The 20,457-nt window shown below is 41.1% G+C and overlaps 1 protein-coding gene across 1 annotated transcript in view; it reads right to left on the bottom strand.

Annotated features, from left to right (window-relative positions):
* Positions 1 to 1,218: 1,218 nt before the first annotated feature.
* Positions 1,219 to 20,457, bottom strand: part of MATK (megakaryocyte-associated tyrosine kinase) — a 210,144-nt gene continuing 190,905 nt past the window's right edge. The window contains exons 9-13 of the mRNA XM_075281512.1: positions 6,943 to 7,027; positions 5,018 to 5,091; positions 3,773 to 3,968; positions 3,103 to 3,189; positions 1,219 to 1,395 (exon numbers count right to left, since the gene is read on the bottom strand). Coding sequence (XP_075137613.1) covers positions 1,222 to 1,395; positions 3,103 to 3,189; positions 3,773 to 3,968; positions 5,018 to 5,091; positions 6,943 to 7,027 — 616 coding nt within the window. The 3' untranslated portion in view covers positions 1,219 to 1,221. The remainder of the gene's footprint in view (positions 1,396 to 3,102; positions 3,190 to 3,772; positions 3,969 to 5,017; positions 5,092 to 6,942; positions 7,028 to 20,457) is intronic.

Raw genomic sequence — 20,457 nt, 5'->3', positions numbered from 1 at the left:
GTATAGGACACCAAAATGGCTGGTACAAAAAGGCCTCTCGACTGATGGCAAATGCTGGCGCTGCTTATCACACAAAGGTGCTTACCTTCACATATGGTGGACCTGCCCAGAGTTCCTTCCCTTTTGGAACTCAATCACGAACAGAATCGCCGAGATTAAAGGCACTCCTTTCACTCTCACTCCAAAGATGTTGTTCCTCTCGCTGCCATCCAACTCGTATAACCCCACTAAAGACCGGTTGATTACTTTGCTCTTGGCGGCCGCCAAGCTCCTGATTCCGAGGTTTTGGCTCCAGAAGACCACTCCACCTATCACCCTATGGGAAAAAACGGTCCAAGAGATTGCTAGACTAGAGGAGTTGTTGAGCTGGTCTAACAGAACACATGATCAGTACGATAATGTGTGGGGTCCCTGGAAGCAATATAGGGCTCACAAGATGTCATCTCAGCCTTAGACCCAAGATTCTTTATTCGTGCAGTAACACAAACATTAACATAAAGAAATTCTACACATGGATCTTTGCACTCCTTTCTTCCTCCATCCTCTTTCTTTCCTCCTCACCACATCGCAGAAGGCTGTACACCACTGCGATATTACGGATTTTTTTCTGCCAATTCTTTTCTCTTTTCTTTCTTATTTTTCTTATTTGTTCCCATTACAATTCATGATAAGTGTATTTTCTCTCACTTATGTATGCAGGTTTACGGCAACATGGTAGTAGCAGTAATCATTAGGTGATATAGTAAATATCATAAATACTGCATGTATACCTGACGTGTCATTTGCTCTGTATAAGTTACCCCAGACTTTTCTTTATATATGCCTTACGTGAATGTTCTTTATTCTGTCTTTATTTGTAAAACATTCTTCTCAATAAAAATTTTTAAATTAAAAAAATAAATAAATAAATTGGACTACTGCTGGCAACAAGCCAGAACTATGAATGCAAAGGAACAGAAATGGAACACCATAACCTTATTGATTATATGTTCTAAAAATGCTGAAAATCAATAATGCTAAGGAAGACATTTACAATAAGTAAAATTCAGTGTGGTAGTTACCCTGGTTTATAACAGTGTAATGTATCTTGGACAATAATGATAAGAAATTGACCATTTATTTTAAGTATATGTCAAAGATATAGATAAAGATAACAGCAGTATTCATATAGTGCCAAAATCTGAAGTAGCAACATTACTGATAATTCTGCCCCAATATATGTTACTCTGCTGACATTATTTTTTCCAGTTTCTCTCGCAATTTCTTAAATGATGGCCGTTTGCCTGGATCATCTTCCCAACAACTCCTCATTAGTGTGTACACAACAGGGTGGCAATGTTCTGGAGCGTCCATGCGATAACCGCTCTGTACCTTCTCAATTACTTCTCTTGCAGACTGTAAAAATTGAGACATCAAATAAAGATGTGCGTGGATATATACAGTCCTATGAAAAAGTTTGGGCACCCCTATTAATCTTAATCATTTTTAGTTCTAAATATTTTGGTGTTTGCAACAGCCATTTCAGTTTGATATATCTAATAACTGATGGACACAGTAATATTTCAGGATTGAAATGAGGTTTATTGTACTAACAGAAAATGCGCAATATACATTAAACCAAAATTTGACCGGTGCAAAAATATGGGCACCTCAACAGAAAAGTGACATTAATATTTAGTACATCCTCCTTTTGCAAAGATAACAGCCTCTAGTCGCTTCCTGTAGCTTTTAATCAGTTCCTGGATCCTGGATGAAGGTATTTTGGACCATTTCTTTCTACAAAACAATTCAAGTTCTGTTAAGTTTGATGGTCGCCGAACATGGACAGCCCGCTCTCAAATGATCTGAAAACAAAGATTGTTCAACATAGTTGTTCAGGGGAAGGATACAAAACGTTGTCTCAGAGATTTAACCTGTCAGTTTCCACTGTGAGGAACATAGTAAGGAAATGGAAGACCACAGGGACAGTTCTTGTTAAGCCCAGAAGTGGCAGGCCAAGAAAAATATCAGAAAGGCAGAGAAGAAGAATGGTGAGAACAGTCAAGGACAATCCACAAACCACCTCCAAAGAGCTGCAGCATCATCTTGCTGCAGATGGTGTCACTGTACATCAGTCAGCAATACAGCGCACTTTGCACAAGGAGAAGCTGTATGGGAGAGTGATGAGAAAGAAGCCGTTTCTGCACGTACGCCACAAATAGAGTTGCCTGAGGTATGCAAAAGCACATTTGGAGAAGCCAACTTCATTTTGGAAACAAAGATTGAGTTGTTTGGTTATAAAAAAAGGCGTTATGCATGGTGTCCAAAAAGAAACAGCATTCCAAGAAAAACACTTGCTACCCACTGTAAAATTTGGTGGAGGTTCCATCATGCTTTGGGGCTGTGTGGCCAATGCCGGCACCGGGAATCTTGTTAAAGTTGAGGGTCGCATGGATTCCACTCAGTATCAGCAGATTCTTGAGAATAATGTTCAAGAATCAGTGACGAAGTTGAAGTTACGCCGGGGATGGATATTTCAGCAAGACAATGATCCAAAACACCGCTCCAAATCCTCAGGCATTCATGCAGAGGAACAATTACAATGTTCTGGAATGGCCATCCCAGTCCCCAGACCTGAATATCATTGAACATCTGTGGGATGATTTGAAGCGGGCTGTCCATGCTCGGCGACCATCTAACTTAACTGAACTTGAATTGTTTGTCCAAAATACCTTTATCCAGGATCCAGGAACTGATTAAAAGCTACAGGAAGTGACTAGAGGCTGTTATCTTTGCAAAAGGAGGATCTACTAAATATTAATGTCACTTTTCTGTTGAGGTGCCCATACTTTTGCACCGGGCAAATTTTGGTTTAATGCATATTTCACATTTTCTGTTAGTACAATAAACCTCATTTCAATCCTGAAATATTACTGTGTCCATCAGTTATTAGATATATCAAACTGAAATGGCTGTTGCAAATACCAAAATATTTAGAACTAAAAATGATTAAGATTAATAGGGGTGCCCAAACTTTTTCATAGGACTGTATCTATATTATGTGTATGTTGAAATAGAGAGGGAGGGGAGAAGGATAAAGAGAAATTGGAAGTTAACTCTTACAAGTTTGGGATATGGGGCTCGTCCATAAGAAAATGCTTCCCACAACAGTACTCCAAAACTCCATACATCGGATCGAGATGAGAATTTCTGGAAGTTTAAGCAGAAGGAAAAATAATTTCAAATGTCATTTTTGGTTAGCTAAAAATAACAAAGAACCTGTCAGTTAAAAATGGTAACATAGAAGTAATCTTTGTATGTAATGGTATAGATATAAAATAAAGCTGATAATTATTCAGGTCATGAAGTTGGAAAGTAAAAAAGAAAGTCATTATGGTTCTGTCCTGTAACCCAGAGTCAATATTGCACTTGTTTTGTTCGTATGACTGGAAGTAAGCCAGTTAGGTTATCAGTTCTGTTTAGTTAGATGCTCAGACGAGCAGGTTTATATTTTGTTTAAGTCTGAAGTTAAGGCTGTATTTTGTTTTGCTCATTTTGTGCCTGAAGAAAAAGTTTATTTATTGTCCTGTTTTTTTTCTAAAGAAACCAGTTTGCTGCACATTTTGTTGTCCCTATCTTGACTGTTTGGGTCCGCACCTCTGCTTCTATCGAGATAACTTCCCCACAGTATATAGTTGAAATGAAATCAACATAATGGAAGCATAAAGCATGAAATTTACATGAAACAAAATACAGTATTTTGCCTAAAGTTAGAAGATACATTTCTACTCACGTTATGTCGTAATACTTCTGGAGCAGTCCACTTGATAGGAAGTCTACTAAGGTCCACAGGTAAATGTTTGGAATTGGATAGACCAAAATCACTGATTTTTGCCTCAACAGTCTCTGACACTAGAATGTTTCTTGCAGCCAAATCCCGATGTACAAGTCGTTTTTCTTCAAGATACTCCATACCTTGAGCAATGTCACTAATATGAACAGGAAGACTATTTTTTTGTAAGCTAGTATCTACTGTATATCAAGATGGCATAACAAATAAAGAACCCTACATGAAAAGACCCTTGAAAATAGGACTTAGTTTCTAGTGTGTGATCAAAGACTTATGACTGTGCCTGTGTACATCATGCCCGACTTCCCAGAAGTCTTCACTGCATAGTGCGAGGGCAGCATAACAGAGGCACTGTCTCCCTGTTTACATCTTGGGAGACAGATTTGCATATTCTTCCCATGTTCCCTTGCAGTGGAGCAACTATGGCTGTATAAGTCTCCACACACCTGAGAAGGTGGTCTCTCCCTAAGGATAGACGTTATCCCCATAATCTGTGCCTGTGTAGTAAGCAGATCTCGAACAATGAATGTGAAGATAACAGCTAGGTGGACTCGGTCTTAAAACAAGTATACAGGAGGTTAACTTTTAATAAAAGATTAAAATAATAAAGTCTAACAAATAATGTGACAACCCAATCAAACATCCACGTAATGAAGGGACTCCCCCGAATGGAAACCTATATGCATTAAAAAGCAGTTACCTGAAGGAAACCTGCGGACCCTATAGACTATAATGGGGTCTATGTGGTTCCCTCCTCGGTTTCCATAGGAGACATGTGGAGAGAAAAGTCCTGCTGGTTCCATGCGAAAACCACACAGACCCCATTATAGTCTATGGGGTCTGTGGATTTCCCAGGTAGCCATTTTTTAAATGCATATAGGTTTCTGTTTGAGGGGTCCCTAAGCGGACTTCCTGAATGGAAACCCGAACACAGATGTGAACGAGGCCTAACATAAATGAACGCGTTTGCTCTGCATGGAAATTTTTCACATCCATATCTCTCCATAGATTACAGTGGATCACCGGTAATCTCAGCAGGGGAACGCTGTGATCTTCTTAATTTAAAGGGGTTACCATTCTAACCCTTTAATTGACTTGGTATACAATTCCAATTTATAACACAATATTACCATACACATTTACAAGTTCATTGTCTAGTCAGTATCGACCAGTGTGCAGATTACTTACACAGAAAAATGGAGAAGTTGTTGAGGGGGCACATTAGTACGACCTCTTGTCCGCAAATAACTTAAAAGATTTCCCTATGATGACAGCATATAGTTTTGTAAGAAACATTAAAGCTTGCTTCTAGATATAATGTCTAGCTGTGTTAGTTGAAATAAAAGGAAGATTACAGGAATATGAGATGAAGTTACTTGTCATTATGAAAGTAATATACACTACCAAGGGCATAGCTAAAATTATTATTTATTTTGCTTACTTAAATAGCGCCATCATATTATACAGCGCTTTTACAGAGAGTGTCAAACCTATCCCGTATCACAGTCCACAAAACCAGCATGTACAGTATTTGGAGTGTGGGAGTAAACCGGAGTACATAGAGCAAACCCACGCAAACATAGAGAGAACACACAAACTCCTTGCTGACATCATCCTTGAATCGCAGTGGGATAGTCACTCAAAGTAATAAGGATTCACTGAAAGGACTTGCTAAAACTTAACTTTTAATATGAACGTTAGAAATAAAATGGTCTGACAATGTATAATAAAACCATATTTTACACACCCAATGTATAGCTCTGGGGCAGTGTAATAGTAGTGGTGCAGATATCAGGGTGGAGTACTAAGCTTTCACGTGTTCAACACCTCTGTATTCCCAGGTATATGGATATATGTTCAGCTTTAATTACCCATTAGGGTCCATCTATACAGAGGAATTTGGTGTGGTATTTTTCAGCGCTTAAAAAAAGCCTGGCGTTTTTTAGCGCTACCTGGTTTTTGGCTCATTGTGTTTTTTCCACGCAGATTTTGCAAATTCTGCGCGAAATTCTGACCGGATTACGCAACACAGATTTTACACATCCCATTGACTGCGTTGGTTTTTGCAGGTGGAATTCGCCTGAAGGAAGCTTTTTTTTCCGCTAGCAGACAAAATTCCACGAGTGAAAAAAAAGTTAGCAGAACCCAATGAAGTCAATGAGAGTCTTTTTTTTTTTTTCAGTGCTGATTCTGACGCGGGTTCCGCACCAAATTCCTCCATGTGAATGGACCCTTACTGATATGGGCTTGTAAATAGCAAGAAAAAACAGCCCTTTTCTCAAGTCTGTAGCTGGCGGGAGGCTGATTTTGAGGGGGATTCAACGCCAAAATCCTCTCTAAAAAATTCTGTGTGAACTGACCCTTACTCGCACACATTGCAGGTAAGCAGGTAAAAGAGATCAAAACAATGGCCATGACAGTGCATATATGAAGATATAGTGAGATGACATAGCCACAGGTAAGTATAGATGAGTTAAGTGTAAATGTAGAAGAAAAACATATGTCAGACTATGCAGTCCGACAACAGATAGGACTACAATAGTATTGATAATAAAATAATGGCCACGACAGAGCATATATAAAGATGCAAGTTACACGTGAATGAAAGTGCAAGTACATTAAAGCACAACACAAATTTCAATATGCTTTCCAATAACAGAAAGGACTGCAATGGTATAAATAATAAAATAATAGCCATGACGGCACGGGTGTAAAGATATAGACATCGTCCTTAGCTGGATTCAAACTTGGGACTCAAGCACTGCAAGGTAATAGAGCTAACCACTGAGCCACTGTAGGGGAGGACAGTGGTAATCACTGAGCCACTGTAGGGGAGGACAGTGGTAATCACTGAGCCACCGTAGGGGAGGACAGTGGTAATCACTGAGCCGCCGTAGGGGAGGACAGTTGTAATCACTGAGCCGCTGTAGGGGAGGACAGTGGTAATCACCCATGTCATCTACAATATTAGCGTAGATAGCATGTAGACCTTTTCATGACAACATTTCCATATTTCTATAATCAGCTGCGCTTCCTTTAGGATTTGAAACAGCACCTTGAAGCTTTGAGTGTTATAGTATATTATCTTTAGGCAATGATATCAGCGACTTCACCTTGCTCATTAGTTCCATCACCAGATAAAGGCCATCATGGAGGACAACTCCCAGGAGATTCACCAGATTCCTATGTTTCAGTTGTCTGGAGAGAAAACAGTTTTATTTGATAATCAGACTCAAAGCCCATTGGCATCTCTCTCTATAAAACAGGATATGAAACTGATCACACAGAGAACATGTCACCAGAAAATAACCTATTTTTCAAAAACATTTAGAAAGTTTTTTTGGTTTCCATTTCACAGTCTAAAATTAAGAGCATACTTGAAAACTAGATTAGAAATTTTTTTATATTTTTCAATATCTGATTTTAATACATTAATAAAAAAAAAATGTCAATACACACCCTTAAAAGAGAATCTTGAATAAATGAATGAATAACTATTTGCATTCCTCATAAAATAACAGTTCTAGATAATCTTTTCTTATAACTTTGTATAGTTTGCTTACTCTGGAAAAGTCTCATGCGTGCACTGAAAATGTAAAGAAGAAGTAAAATGAAATACTTAAAGGGATATTCCCATTACTCTTGTTCTGCAGGCTCCAGGCTTTGTGCTCTCTTCACTTCCTGGGTTTCTCGGCACATTGGTGGGCGGGGTTTCACTTGCTCTGCTATGTTTGCAGTCAGTAATAAGGGATTGGTTGTAAATGCATTACCACAGTATAAAGCTGATGTGGAAACTGATGTAGCAGAGCTGGATTTCAGTCAGCTTGCATTACATACAGAGGTAGTGCATCTGTATCTAAGTGGTTAAATTGGGTTATCACTAGTGATGAGCGAGTAGTATTGGATCGAATACCTCGCCGGCATAGGAGTGTGCGTAATCGGACAAACACCAAGGGGTTAAACGCTTCGAATATTCGATACGTTTAACCCCTTGGTGTTCAGCCGATTACACGCATTCCTATGCTGGCGAGGTATTCGATCCAATACTACTCGCTCATCACTAGTGATAACCCAATTTAACCACTTAGATACTGAGGTCAATAGTGACTACATTAGCTAAGCGGATTGACATAGACAATTCTTTCCCCACCCCCCACCAGCTTCGTTTGAATAGGGTGCAGAGTACTGATGGGTTGTTATAGCAGCGCGAGTCACGTACTGGGGCTGAGCAAATCTACAGAGACCGGACATACAGCCAAACATAAAGTAAAAAGGATTTGTGGATTTTCTGAGAAGTATTGCCTTGAGCAGTGAGATAAGATTTGTTTTATCCTATTTGGATTAAATGTCGCAAATGGCTCCTCTTTATTCATCTGCTCTGACTTTCAGATATTGGATCTTGTATAATATTACTAGAGATGAGCGTGTAGTATTCGATCGAGTAGGTATTCGATTGAATACTACAATATTCAAAGTACTCGTACTCGGTCGAATACCACACTGTAAACACAGTAAAAATTTGATTTCCCTCCCACCTTCCCTAGCGCTTTTTTTACACCAATAACTATGAAGGGGAGGTAGGACAGGAACTAGGACAACGTAGGTATTGGGATAAAAAAAACCATATACAGTCATTGCCTGGCTAAATCAGTAGCAGCGGGAACAGCAGCAGAAGCAGCAATAATAATAATAATAATAATCCTGGGACTTGGGCGTTAGATGCCCCCCTGTTGTCCCAGTTTCATTCCAGAGGTGTTGGCATGATTTCCAGAGGTGTCATTGTGGACTTGGTGACTCCAATTAGTCAAATTTTGGTTTCCCTGAAACGAGCATGTTTTTCCCATAAACTATAATGGGATTCGATATTCGAACGAATCGAATTTCGAATTTTCTAATATTTCACTACTGGCTCATCTCTAAATATTACGTATCAGGTTAGTGTCTCTTCCAAAAATTCTGAAAACAAAAAAATGTTTGGTAAGGCCAAAATACAAGGTACTAAATGCTATACATAATATGATTGTCACAGTGTCCTTCATCAATTTTTTATTTTATTTTTTTAACCTGTCCACCTGTTCAATTGATATGGTTCCCGGAAGATTGAGGGTCGTAACCTTTTATTTTCTCCGAAATACTACTTGGAGAACAAGAGCTAGCTTACATATAATCTTCTGACCGGCCATATCTTTTAAACGAGTGGATTGACCAAAGAGTGCTGTTCAGGGGAACAATGACAATTACCGTATTTTTCGGACTATAAGACGCACGTTTTTCCCCCCAATTTTGGGGGAAAATGAGGGTGCTTCTTATAGTCCAAATGTGGAGGAGTGGAGCGGAATTGCAGCATCGCCACACTGCTGCCGCTGCTGGCTTCCTGTAGGACAGGAGTGTAGCGATGCCGCAGGCCGCGGCATCTGTGTCGGTGTCTAAAACTCTCCCCGGCATCCGTTGTTCTATTACAGCGGATGCCGGGTTTGTAATGGCAGCCGCTCTGCTGCAGAGCGGCCGCCAAAGCAACCGGGTTTCTGCTATACGCAGAGGCCCGCAGCTAATGCCCGCAATTAGAATGCATTCTAATTGCAGGCATAAAAACGTAACCCCCCCCCCCCAAAGTATAAAATACCCCGGGGCTGGTCCCCACCAGCCCCATACCTGTAAAGTTGCAGGCCGGCTCCGGCGCGGCGAGTTCGCAGGAGCCGACCTGTTCTGGTGACAGCCGGGAGCCTACTGAAGGCTCCCAGGCCTGTTACTGCTATATTACTATTGCGGCTGGTCTATGACCAGCCGCAATAGTAATGTATAGAATCTTCCATAGACGGCAATACACGTGTATTGTACAAATGATTGCAGGTTCAAGCCCCCTAGGAGGGGCTAATAAATAGTTTAAAAAAAAAAAAAAGCTTTAAAAAAATAAAATAAAGAAAAGTTCTAAATCACCTCCCTTCCCTAGAATACATATAAAAGTAGAAAATTACTGTGAAACACATACACATTAGGAATCCCTGTGTCTGAAAATGCCTGGTCTACTAATATTTTTCCTGTACGGTGAACATAAAAATCAAAAGTGCTAAACCTGCCAGGTTTTTTTTCACCGTTTTGCTTCTAATTTAAATAAAAGGTGATCTAAGCAATAAACATTCCCCAAAATGGTATAACTAAAAAGTACATCTGACCCCGCAAAAAAATGCTCTATGCGTCCCCTTACAGCTGCAGGGTCACCTGTCAATGTGGCCTTGCAGATGTTGCAAAACTACAACTCCTATATATTAAATATTGTACCATTTTGTGCTTCAAAATTTTTTTCCCATATTTTCCTCCTCTAAAACCTAGGTGTGTCTTATAGTCCAGTGCGTCTTATAGTCCAAAAAATACAGTATATGAGGTATGGCATTTAGCATTTTGCAGTTACACCTTCCATGGACAGCTTTCCGCAGCTTTTTTTTCCCAAACCCAACAAACACCCAAACCTCCCTACAAAGTATTATCTGCAGGGGCGTAACTACAGTGGTAGCAGCAGTAGCAGCTGCCACAGGGCCCGGGCCATTAGGAGGCCCGGTGACAGCCGCTACCGCTGCGTTTTTTTAAAAAATAGTCCGTTACGGGCCCCATTCACTTGCTGATCCTGGCTGGGCCGGGATCGGCAAGTGACACCGCGGGCCCCACAAACACTATCATTATACTCGGGGGTCTTTGCAGACCCCCGAGTATAATGATCAGCGGACCGGGAGAGGTAAGGAACATAACAAACAGTGTTACTTACCTCTCCACGATCCTGCCTCCGGCCTCCCTCATTCGTGTCTGACGTCTCTGACGTCACATGACCCGGGTCTGCTTCCCGGGTCATGTGACGTCCGACGTCATTAATGCAGGACAAGAGCGGCAGCCGGCAGCTGACAGCCTAGGAGCCGGGCACAGGTAAGCAACTGGTTTTTTTTAAAAATGTTTTTATTCCCCCGGGTCTCCGATTATTATACTCTGGGGTCTGAAAAGACCCCAGAGTATAATAATTGTTTATGGATGTCCACAGTGGGACATAATACTGTGTGCAGGGGACACTATTGGGGTTAATACTATGTGTGCAGGGGCCACTATTGGGGTTAATACTATGTGTGCAGGGGCCACTATTGGGGTTAATACTATGTGTGCAGGGGACACTATTGGGGTTAATACTATGTGTGCAGGGGCCACTATTGGGGTTAATTCTGTGTGCAGGGGCCACTATTGGGGTTAATACTGTGTGCAGGGGCCACTATTGGGGTTAATTCTGTGTGCAGGGGCCACTATTGGGGTTAATTCTGTGTGCAGGGGACACTATTGGGGTTAATACTGTGTGCAGGGGACACTATTGGGGTTAATACTGTGTGCAGGGGACACTATTGGGGTTAATACTGTGTGCAGGGGTCACTATGGGGGATAATACTGTGTGCAGGGGCCACTATTGGGGTTAATACTGTGTGCAGGGGTCACTATGGGGGATAATACTGTGTGCAGGGGACACTATTGGGGTTAATACTGTGTGCAGGGGTCACTATGGGGGATAATACTGTGTGCAGGGGACACTATTGGGGTTAATACTGTGTGCAGGGGACACTATTGGGGTTAATACTGTGTGCAGGATACACTATTGGGGGTTAATACTGTGTGCAGGGGACACTATTGGGGTTAATACTGTGTGCAGGGGACACTATTGGGGTTAATACTGTGTGCAGGGGACACTATTGGGGTTAATACTGTGTGCAGGGGACACTATTGGGGTTAATACTGTGTGCAGGGGACACTATTGGGGTTAATACTGTGTGCAGGGGACACTATTGGGGTTAATACTGTGTGCAGGGGACACTATTGGGGTTAATACTGTGTGCAGGGGACACTAATGGACATAATAGAGTTCTGAGGAGGGGGTCGGTTGAGGTCTTCGGCGTCGGTTTGGGGGGGGGGCCCCATGTCAAAAGTTCACCACGGGGCCCCGCCATTCCTAGTTACGCCACTGATTATCCGCCTGTATATGGACCCACACAGTTTATGACCTCCCTTTTATACCCCCCCCCCCCAAACAGTATATGACACCTTTTTTAAAGCCTACCTACAGTATATGACTCCCTTTTATCCCCCCACACAGAGTAGTGGACAATACTTTTTACTCACTTGTCCATCCTTCAATCCTGGCTGCCTTCTGCTGCTGCTTGCAGGGTGCCGCTGAAGAATAACAGGATGCTGTACATAGCATCCCGGCATTCTTCAGCATTGTGATGTCCGTATAGTGCTGCCTAGAAGAGGCCACAGAGGGCAGGCAGGACAGGATTGTGGACACGTGAGTAAAAACTATCAATTGCTGCTTATTGCAATAACACGATGTGTGTCACCTAAAATGTCTTGGTGTGTCACCTGTAACATGCATGGTCTAGTCTAACAATACACCACCTATTGGATTTTCTGGGCTGAAAATGTTGATGGAGCCCTATCAATGTGATAATGATGACCAACACCCAAAATGTCCATTAATCAACTGTTCTCAATACACAGAGAATGGTGCAGGATGTAGATAGCTCTGTTCTCTGCAGGTTACTTCAGATCAGCGCCCATTCAATTGAACAAACCTAAGCTGCAGTACTTTGGTATGGCCATTACACTACATTTTTGACTCCTCACCTTCCAAACCCCATAACTTAAGTTATTTTTCCATTCACAGAACCATATGAGATCTTAATGTTTGCAGGACAAATGGTTCCACTACTGGAAAAGGAGGATGAATCGGAGAAAAACTGAGTTTGGGTAACTCTCTTATGGGTTTTGTTTTTACAGTGTTCACTGTACAGCCAAAATGACATGTCGCCTGTATTTAATAGGTTGGTTTGTTTTTTGGGGATGACAAATTTATATAGTTTTTTATGTTTTGACCCCTTAAAAAATACAAAATCTGACAGTAGTATTTTTATTTTTTTGCAGGGCCAGATGTACCAAAAGTTATACCATTTTGGGGAATATCTTGATTGCTTTTTGTTAACATTTTTCTGGTTGTTTACACATATGGTGTTGGTTCACCATATAGAAAAAATATTTTTATATGTTTGTAGACCAGGTATTTTCAGGTTTTTATTGAATCTTTATATTTTTTTTTTAAATTTTTTGACTATTTTATTAGCCTTCTTAGGGAACTTGAACCTGCAATAATCTGATTGCAACTAGGACTTTTGCTAAATAGCTTAAACCAGCCTCAATAGTAATATTTCTATGGCAGGCCTGAGAGCCTTCAGAAGGCTTCCGACTGCCATAGAGACAAGTCGGCTCCAGCACGTGAGATCATGGGAGCCGACCTGTTCCTATAGCAGCCGGAAGCCTTATGAAGGCTCTTAGGCTTGCAATGTCAAGTGTACAGGGTCAGTGCAGACCCCATTTTATAACTTTGGGGAGGAGGATATCAATATTCAATGCCTGCAATCAGATTGGACTCTGATTGCAGGCATTAGTGCTGAGTCTCTGCTGTACATTACAGTGGAAACGCTGCTGCCTCCCCTACATCTGCTGTAATACAGTGGATGTCGGGGAGGGGTTAAAAAGTTATAGCTTTTAGAAATCAGGGAGTAAAAATTAAACCAGAAAAAGACCATGTCTGGAAGGGGTTAATGACATACTAATTATATATTGATGAATATTTATTATGTGTCCCACATTAGCTTTTTGACATGCAGTCCTGTGGTCTCAATTTAGGATGTCCTTTCTTAATTGTTATGTGCGCTTTTTGACCTTAGACACCATGATGTCATTTCTCTTTCCTGTATTATTATGTGCATAAGTCCCTGGTATTTTTATTACTGTATCATGGCTTGAGTATGGCACTGTTTCAGTGCTAAAATGTGTAGTCAAAAAATTTCTATTAAAGATTACACTATGTAACAGACTTTTTGTCCTTGTTCATCAAATATTATTTCCTAACAGTGCATAGGTTGACATTATAGAAAATACAAATTATTATTAATTAACTTTGTTTTTATGACCAGGACATCGAAAACAATATAAATCTCTGATATTAGTAAAAATAACGACTATATTCAGCTGTCTAGCGTCATATACAATAACAAAATGTCATAGAAAAATAATGTCATTATATAGTACTGTAAGAGTCGAGATATTAAACTTAAAAGTGTGTTTGCTTTCTAGATTTACGATTACACTGTAAGTCACTTTCTGGAACAAGTCCCCAAATGTAAACTTCCATCATGTTTTCGTTGTACTGTCCTTGGTAGCATCATTCAAAATCCAGAATATCTTGATGAAAGAGTTCTCCTTGCTCCTCAAAGAATGTCCCCATATTCTCCTTAAACTTGTCGAGGTGGGCATCAAGAATATGAATTTTAAGAGACATCCTGCAGCCCACTTCATGGTACTTGCACGCAAGAGTTTGGACCAGCTCTGCAATATTTTCTGCCTTGTGCTTACCAAGGAAACCTCACATGAGTCGCCCCGGCTCGGCCTATGTAGATTCACGGTGCGAGCAGGCCCGACACCGGGGGCGGCAGCGCCTTGAAAAAGGGGAATTTTAAGCAAAAATGGATTAAAGAAAAATAAAAGTTTGTCGTGACGCCAGTTGGGGTTTCGGCTTGGGGTGAAGCCGGGCACTGTAAATAGGGCCTCTGGGAATAGGTGGTGATGCAGTGCCAGATGTTATACCCTCCCCAACCAGGGCAGATCCCAGGGCCAGATGATATAGGTGAGGAAGGGATTATTTCCAGGAGGAGTAACAGAGGATCGATGAAAGAATCCAGTCCAGACAGGGGTTAACCAAACACTTACAGTTTACTTCTGTAGTCAGCAGGAGATAACAGATGTTACAGGAGGATTCACCTTGCTCCAGTATAGTGAGATGCCAGTCTTCCCTTTTACCACTAGTATGATTCAGACTTCCATTGCTGCTCAAACTCTCTAATAGATTTCCTCTGGTCCTGGGTTCCAGGAGCTCAAAGGTTAAATACAACTGGGTAGATCCCCCTTCTGGACAGCAGGTAACGCGAGTTCTTTGGAATGCTGCTTGCAGACACTCCAACTCTGTATGTTACTGAGCCTCCAGGAATCTTGCATTCACTAGGCCTCAGTCTAGTGAGTTTCTCAATTTTCTAAGTGTTTCTCACACTAGTTAGGAATTGATGGTCCTATAACTGCAGCCCCGTGCCTGTGAGGTCTCATCTCACCTCTGCAGGTCTCCGGCCTCCTGTGCTGTTCTATCACACCATGTGGCTGCAGCACACACTGCACCTCCACACACCTGCACTCTCTCTTGCACTCTCCTGCACACTCTGATCTGGAACTGAAAGAGAGAGACCCTCTTCCAGTCTGTAGCTCCACCCTTTTTCTTAAAGATATAATGGCTGTGGAACTTTGTGTATGCTGACAGTATAACTGGATCTCACTATACCTTCACAGTACACAGTATAGATCACATAAGATAACATTTGTAGTGACCCACTCTGTGGGGCGCTACACACACCACTTCAAGAAAACTGTGCCAAGCCACTTTATCCCTCTTTGTGAGTAGCTGAGGAAATTCTACACACTCCATCACCTTCTTTATCTGAGGACGGATGAAAATGCCAGCTTTGATCTTGGCCTCAGACAGCGTCGGAAAGATATTTTGAAGGTACAGTCCTATGAAAAAGTTTGGGCACCCCTATTAATCTTAATCATTTTTAGTTCTAAATATTTTGGTATTTGCAACAGCCATTTCAGTTTGATATATCTAATAACTGATGGACACAGTAATATTTCAGGATTGAAATGAGGTTTATTGTACTAACAGAAAATGTGCAATATGCATTAAACCAAAATTTGACCGGTGCAAAAGTATGGGCACCTCAACAGAAAAGTGATATTAATATTTAGTAGATCCTCCTTTTGCAAAGATAACAGCCTCTAGTCGCTTCCTGTAGCTTTTAATCGGTTCCTGGATCCTGGATGAAGGTATTTTGGACAAACAATTCAAGTTCAGTTAAGTTAGATGGTCGCCGAGCATGGACAGCCCGCTTCAAATCATCCCACAGATGTTCAATGATATTCAGGTCTGGGGACTGGGATGGCCATTCCAGAACATTGTAATTGTTCCTCTGCATGAATGCCTGAGTCGATTTGGAGCTGTGTTTTGGATCATTGTCTTGCTGAAATATCCATCCCCGGCGTAACTTCAACTTCGTCACTGATTCTTGAACATTATTCTCAAGAATCTGCTGATACTGAGTGGAATCCATGCGACCCTCAACTTCAACAAGATTCCCGGTGCCGGCATTGGCCACACAGCCCCAAAGCATGATGGAACCTCCACCAAATTTTACAGTGGGTAGCAAGTGTTTTTCTTGGAATGCTGTTTCTTTTTGGACGCCATGCATAACGCCTTTTTTTTATAACCAAACAACTCAATCTTTGTTTCCAAAATGAAGTTGGCTTCTCCAAATGTGCTTTTGCATACCTCAGGCAACTCTATTTGTGGCATACGTGCAGAAACGGCTTCTTTCTCATCACTCTCCCATACAGCTTCTCCTTGTGCAAAGTGCGCTGTATTGCTGACTGATGCACAGTGACACCATCTGCAGCAAGATGATGCTGCAGCTCTTTGGGGGTGGTCTGTGGATTGTCCTTGACTGTTCTCACCATTCTTCTTCTCTGCCTTTCTGATATTTTTCTTGGCCTGCCACTTCTGGGCTTAACAAGAACTGTCCCTGTGGTCTTCCATTTCCTTACTATGTTCCTCACAGTGGAAACTGACAGGTTAAATCTCTGAGACAACGTTTTGTATCCTTCCCCTGAACAACTATGTTGAACAATCTTTGTTTTCAGATCATTTGTGAGCGGGCTGTCCATGTTCGGCGACCATCTAACTTAACTGAACTTGAATTGTTTTGTAGAAAGAAATGGTCCAAAATACCTTCATCCAGGATCCAGGAACTGATTAAAAGCTACAGGAAGCGACTAGAGGCTGTTATCTCTGCAAACGGAGGATGTACTAAATATTAATGTCACTTTTCTGTTGAGGTGCCCATACTTTTGCACCGGTCAAATTTTGGTTTAATGCATATTGCGCATTTTCTGTTAGTACAATAAACCTCATTTCAATCCTGAAATATTACTGTGTCCATCAGTTATTAGATATATCAAACTGAAATGGCTGTTGCAAACACCAAAATATTTAGAACTAAAAATGATTAAGATTAATAGGGGTGCCCAAACTTTTTCATAGGACTGTATGTGAAAGCTGGGGACTCTTTATCTAGAGCTGTGACAAACTGTTTCATGAGCCCTAATTTGATAAGGAGAGGTGGCATTAGCACCTTGTGGGGCTCCACCAGCGGCTCCCATTTTACATTGCTCTTTCCTAAAGAGAACTCAGTACGTTGTGGCCAGTTGCTCTGGTGGCAATGCGCATTCTTGTCCCTGCTTGCTGATTGCTGAAGAAACTAGCAAATGTTCAATGCTGTTTTCTCTGGTCTGCAACTTGAACACTTTCGTCCAGAAGGTTCCACTGCTTAAGTCTAGATGTCAGTAGCTCAGCATTGGACTTTGTGAGTCCCATATCTCGTATCACGTTGTTGAGATCCTTTTGATTGGGGTAGTATATCTCTCTGTTTCTCCCCTACTGACACTATAGACTGGATCAGTTACATCTTCTTCTTCAAAATCTGATGCGCCACTTTCTTCTGATGATGGCTGATTTCTTTCAGGAGGTGCAGGTATGGGGAGCTCAGTGCAGTGTGGTACTGGAGCAATTGATGATAGAATATCAGGATACGCCCCTGGAGGAGCATTCTTGCCACTTCAACGTTTGGAGGATCAACCATGCAAAAGTAGCAGTTGGTTGAGTGGTCAATAGGCTCTCGCCAAATTCTTGGAATAGCAAAATTCATGGCTCTTCTTTCTCCTCGGAACCATCCCTCAAGTGTTCTTTTGCATTTTTAACAACTGTAGTGAGGTGCCCAGGGTTTGTCCTGGTCCCCAACCTGTACTCCGAAGTATACCTTATAGGCTTCACACACCCTGACCTATGTTCTCATTGAATATTTCTTGGCTTGTGTCTTGATGAATTTGCCACATACAGTCCTATGAAAAAGTTTGGGCACCCCTATTAATCTTAATCATTTTTAGTTCTAAATATTTTGGTGTTTATAACAGCCATTTCAGTTTGATATATCTAATAACTGATGGACACAGTAATATTTCAGGATTGAATTGAGGTTTATTGTACTAACAGAAAATGCGCAATATGCATTAAACCAAAATTTGACCGGTGCAAAAGTATGGGCACCTCAACAGAAAAGTGACATTAATATTTAGTACATCCTCCTTTTGCAAAGATAACAGCCTCTAGTCGCTTCCTGTAGCTTTTAATCAGTTCCTGGATCCTGGATAAAGGTATTTTGGACAAACAATTCAAGTTCAGTTAAGTTAGATGGTCGCCGAGCATGGACAGCCCGCTTCAAATCATCCCACAGATGTTCAATGATATTCAGGTCTGGGGACTGGGATGGCCATTCCAGAACATTGTAATTGTTCCTCTGCATGAATGCCTGAGGATTTGGAGCGGTGTTTTGGATCATTGTCTTGCTGAAATATCCATCCCCGGCGTAACTTCAACTTCGTCACTGATTCTTGAACATTATTCTCAAGAATCTGCTGATACTGAGTGGAATCCATGCGACTCTCAACTTTAACAAGATTCCCGATGCCGGCATTGGCCACACAGCCCCAAAGCATGATGGAACCTCCACCAAATTTTACAGTGGGTAGCATGTGTTTTTCTTGGAATGCTGTTTCTTTTTGGACGCCATGCATAACGCCTTTTTTTATAACCAAACAACTCAATTTTTGTTTCCAAAATGAAGCTGCCTTGTCCAAATGTGCTTTTTCATACCTCAGGCAACTCTATTTGTGGCGTACGTGCAGAAACGGCTTCTTTCTCATCACTCTCCCATACAGCTTCTATTTGTGCAAAGTGCGCTGTATAGTTGACCGATGCACAGTGACACCATCTGCAGCAAGATGATGCTGCAGCTCTTTGGAGGTGGTCTGTGGATTGTCCTTGACTGTTCTCACCATTCTTCTTCTCTGCCTTTCTGATATTTTTCTTGGCCTGCCACTTCTGGGCTTAACAAGAACTGTCCCTGTGGTCTTCCATTTCCTTACTATGTTCCTCACAGTGGAAACTGACAGGTTAAATCTCTGAGACAACGTTTTGTATCCTTCCCCTGAACAACTATGTTGAACAATCTTTGTTTTCAGATCATTTGAGAGCGGGCTGTCCATGTTCGGCGACCATCAAACTTAACTGAACTGGAATTGTTTTGTAGAAAGAAATGGTCCAAAATACCTTCATCCAGGATCCAGGAACTGATTAAAAGCTACAGGAAGCGACTAGAGGCTGTTATCTTTGCAAAAGGAGGATGTACTAAATATTAATGTCACTTTTCTGTTGAGGTGCCCATATTTTTGCACCGGTCAAATTTTGGTTTAATGCATATTGCGCATTTTCTGTTAGTACAATAAACCTCATTTCAATCCTGAAATATTACTGTGTCCATCAGTTATTAGATATATCAAACTGAAATGGCTGTTGCAAACACCAAAATATTTAGAACTAAAAATGATTAAGATTAATAGGGGTGCCCAAACTTTTTCATAGGACTGTATGTAGCAAAACGAATCAGCAGAATGCTTACAGCCTCTTGATACCATCTCTGTATCTAACTACACACTATATTTCTCAGTCCTATTCAGTTGCTGCACTTGCTCTCACACTATATCGCTATCCACTATCACACAATAACGGCAATTACAATAAGTACTACTGCTCAGCAGACGTGCTGAGCAGTAAACAGGCAGAGGTCTAGAATATTCTACCTACGTCTAGACATGGCTAGAATGATGTAGACGTTAAACATTTTCAGAACAGTCTAGAATATTTCACCAACATCTAGACATATGATATGCTTGTTAATTAAAATATATGATTTTAAAATATCGATGTCCTGGTACCAAAACCAAAGTTTATGAGTTGAAAAAATATATAAAAATTTGTTACATAGTGTTATCTCAACTGCACTTTTAGTCTACTGGAGGTTTCATGTCAGCTGCTCTGATTTCCAACTTCTTGTGCTATAGGGAATATGGCAAACAGCAATGCAAGACCATTGTCATCCTGGAAATAGAAGCAGCAGCTAACTGTATTAACTATAACTTATGTCGCCACTTTACATCTAAATTCTATGATCTTTTTTATAAATAACATATACTTGTATCTGTAGCCGCACACAGAAGCAGCAGCATGAAGGACATTATACAGCAGTACTGAGCACTGTAGCTGTGAATCCACCACAGTGGTGAAATCAATTGCACACCTACCATGGAGGATAGGCAGCTGCTATGATATCTGGTAGTTTCATTAACTTATTCCCATCTGCCCTTCTAAGTCATTAACTAAACTTTTCCCACCAGTTTTTTTGGCAAAGCAGTGCATTTTTGGTATATGCCCATTTGTGTTGAATTCCAGTCTGTCCATTTGTTCAGAGCAGGATTAAAAGTGGGCTGAGGCAGAGACAGATTTGCTAGGACTCACAGAACTCAGTCATAGCTGAAATCTACACCAGTCCCTG

Source organism: Leptodactylus fuscus, chromosome 1, assembly GCF_031893055.1.
Source record: "Leptodactylus fuscus isolate aLepFus1 chromosome 1, aLepFus1.hap2, whole genome shotgun sequence".
NCBI lineage: Eukaryota > Metazoa > Chordata > Amphibia > Anura > Leptodactylidae > Leptodactylus > Leptodactylus fuscus.
Note: the sequence above shows the minus strand (reverse complement) of the source record. Positions and strands in the feature narration are given on the sequence as shown.